Raw genomic sequence first — 1,864 nt, forward strand, 5'->3', positions numbered from 1 at the left:
CTATCGGCGCACGTTAATTGCCGCTGAAAAGAGATTACTCAGCCCGTCGCTGCGCTCGCTCCAGCTTTTCGGTGTGAAAATAATCGGGCGGCGGAGCTCGAAGGGAAATAAAAGCCGTGCGAGAAGCGTAGATGGGGCGTTATCGGAGAAGCAGTTAGACGACGGCGTAAGCGTAGAGCAATAAAATGGCAATGAAAACTCCATAGGCTTAAAAACTTCCCACCCCTCGAGGTCCGTCGTTCCCCCTCCCCGTCGCCAATGGTTTTATGTTCGTCGGCGTTTGGGCGCTCGTCAGCACTACCCGGCGGTTCCTACGGCTTTTCTAATTGGGAATTGCTCCGGGAGGGAGGGAGGGAGAGAGGGAACCGCGCTCCGGATGATTTTTCAACTTTATATATATATCTATCTCTCCGTATATCCCTTTCTGTAATGGCAGTAATTAAGCAGCGAGCGCGTGCCGCTATTATCTGCGCTGATGGATGCTGCTGAGGACTGCGGTCTTCCAGCCCGCTTTATTTATCACTGCCGCCTTGGTTTTTGGGGACGGGGGTCGGCAGGAGGGGTTCGCAGCTGCTCTGTAGATTTGCTGCTCGGGTTTAAGCTGGAGAGATGTTTGAAAAGGGGAATTTGCCTCTTTCAGCCCCGAAAAAAAAAAAAACGAGGGGAGAGGGGAGCCGGGTGAGGTCGGGAGCGAGGTGGGATTCGGAGAAGCCCAGGTTTCCCTCGGCGATGTTTTGCCGTTTGTTTTATCGCTGACACCGAGGCGAGCCGGCCGGCGCTGCTCCGTTTACATTATTTTTTTTTTTATTTTTTTTTTGCTCTGTTTTCCACGCTAAGCGAGCTGAAATAGCTGAAATAGTTGGCGGGTGGCTGGAGGGATGTTTTTTCCCCCCAAGAGATACGTTCTTCCCTTTTCTCCGGGTACAAATCGGAGGACACGGACCAAACTGTGGGGTGATGTGGGGGAACTTGAGGGAGGGGGGCGGTGTGGAGGGCAGGGAGAGCCCCCGGCGGCTTTGGGGAGAGCTCGGTGGGGCTGGAAAACACAACCCCGCGGAAAAACGAGGGAGAAGGCTGGAATTAATACCTCCCGGCGTGCCGAGAGCATCCCGGCTTCGTGGCTGCCGTGGGGGAAAGTCCCTCCCAGCGTCCCTCCCGCTGCTGGGGGGGGGTTCTGCTGGTGAAGAACCCGCCGTCACCTCCTGCGTTTCCTTCCAGGCGACCACGGTGCTCAGCTGGGTCTTCACGGCGCGAGCGGAGACGGACTGGGAGACGAAAACGCGGCTGTGGAGGAAGGAGAAACCAGCCCGGATCCCCAACCTCAGCAAGGACGGAAAACGCGGAGGGAAGCGTGTACCTGTCCCTACTGCAAAGACAGCGAGGGAAGGTGAGCGCTCCGCCGCGAATCCATCAACGCCGGGCTGCCCCTGCAGCCTCCAAACCCCGGCGAGCGGGGTTGAAACCCCCCCAAAAAAGCCCTTTTTTTGGCCCCGTTCTCCCTCCGTCCATCCAGCCGGAGCTTTCCCGTCTCGTTTTAACGCTTTCCTTTTGATTTCTTTTCAGGAGCTCTGGGGATCCGGGTAAAAAAAAGCAACACATCTGTCACATCCCGGGCTGCGGGAAGGTGTACGGCAAAACCTCTCACCTGCGGGCTCACCTGCGGTGGCACACCGGGGAGCGACCCTTCATCTGCACCTGGATCCTCTGCGGCAAACGCTTCACCCGCAGCGACGAGCTGCAGCGGCACAAGCGCACGCACACAGGTAAGGTTCGGCGCGGCGCATCTCCTCCCCCACCGGCGTCCGTCACCCTCCTGCCGACCCGGGGAGAATCGTAGAATGGTTTGGGTCGGAAAGGACCTTGG

At 57.8% G+C, this 1,864-nt stretch overlaps 1 protein-coding gene across 1 annotated transcript in view; it reads left to right on the plus strand.

Annotated features, from left to right (window-relative positions):
- LOC104290840 (transcription factor Sp1-like) overlaps window positions 1-1,864 on the plus strand; it is a gene marked incomplete at its 3' end in the record, with an annotated part of 6,391 nt that overhangs the window by 2,885 nt on the left and 1,642 nt on the right. The window contains exons 2-3 of the mRNA XM_009890006.1: window positions 1,219-1,387; window positions 1,564-1,763. Coding sequence (XP_009888308.1) covers window positions 1,219-1,387; window positions 1,564-1,763 — 369 coding nt within the window. The remainder of the gene's footprint in view (window positions 1-1,218; window positions 1,388-1,563; window positions 1,764-1,864) is intronic.

Source organism: Charadrius vociferus, unplaced genomic scaffold, assembly GCF_000708025.1.
Source record: "Charadrius vociferus isolate BGI_N301 unplaced genomic scaffold, ASM70802v2 scaffold1588, whole genome shotgun sequence".
Taxonomy (NCBI): Eukaryota; Metazoa; Chordata; class Aves; order Charadriiformes; family Charadriidae; genus Charadrius; species Charadrius vociferus.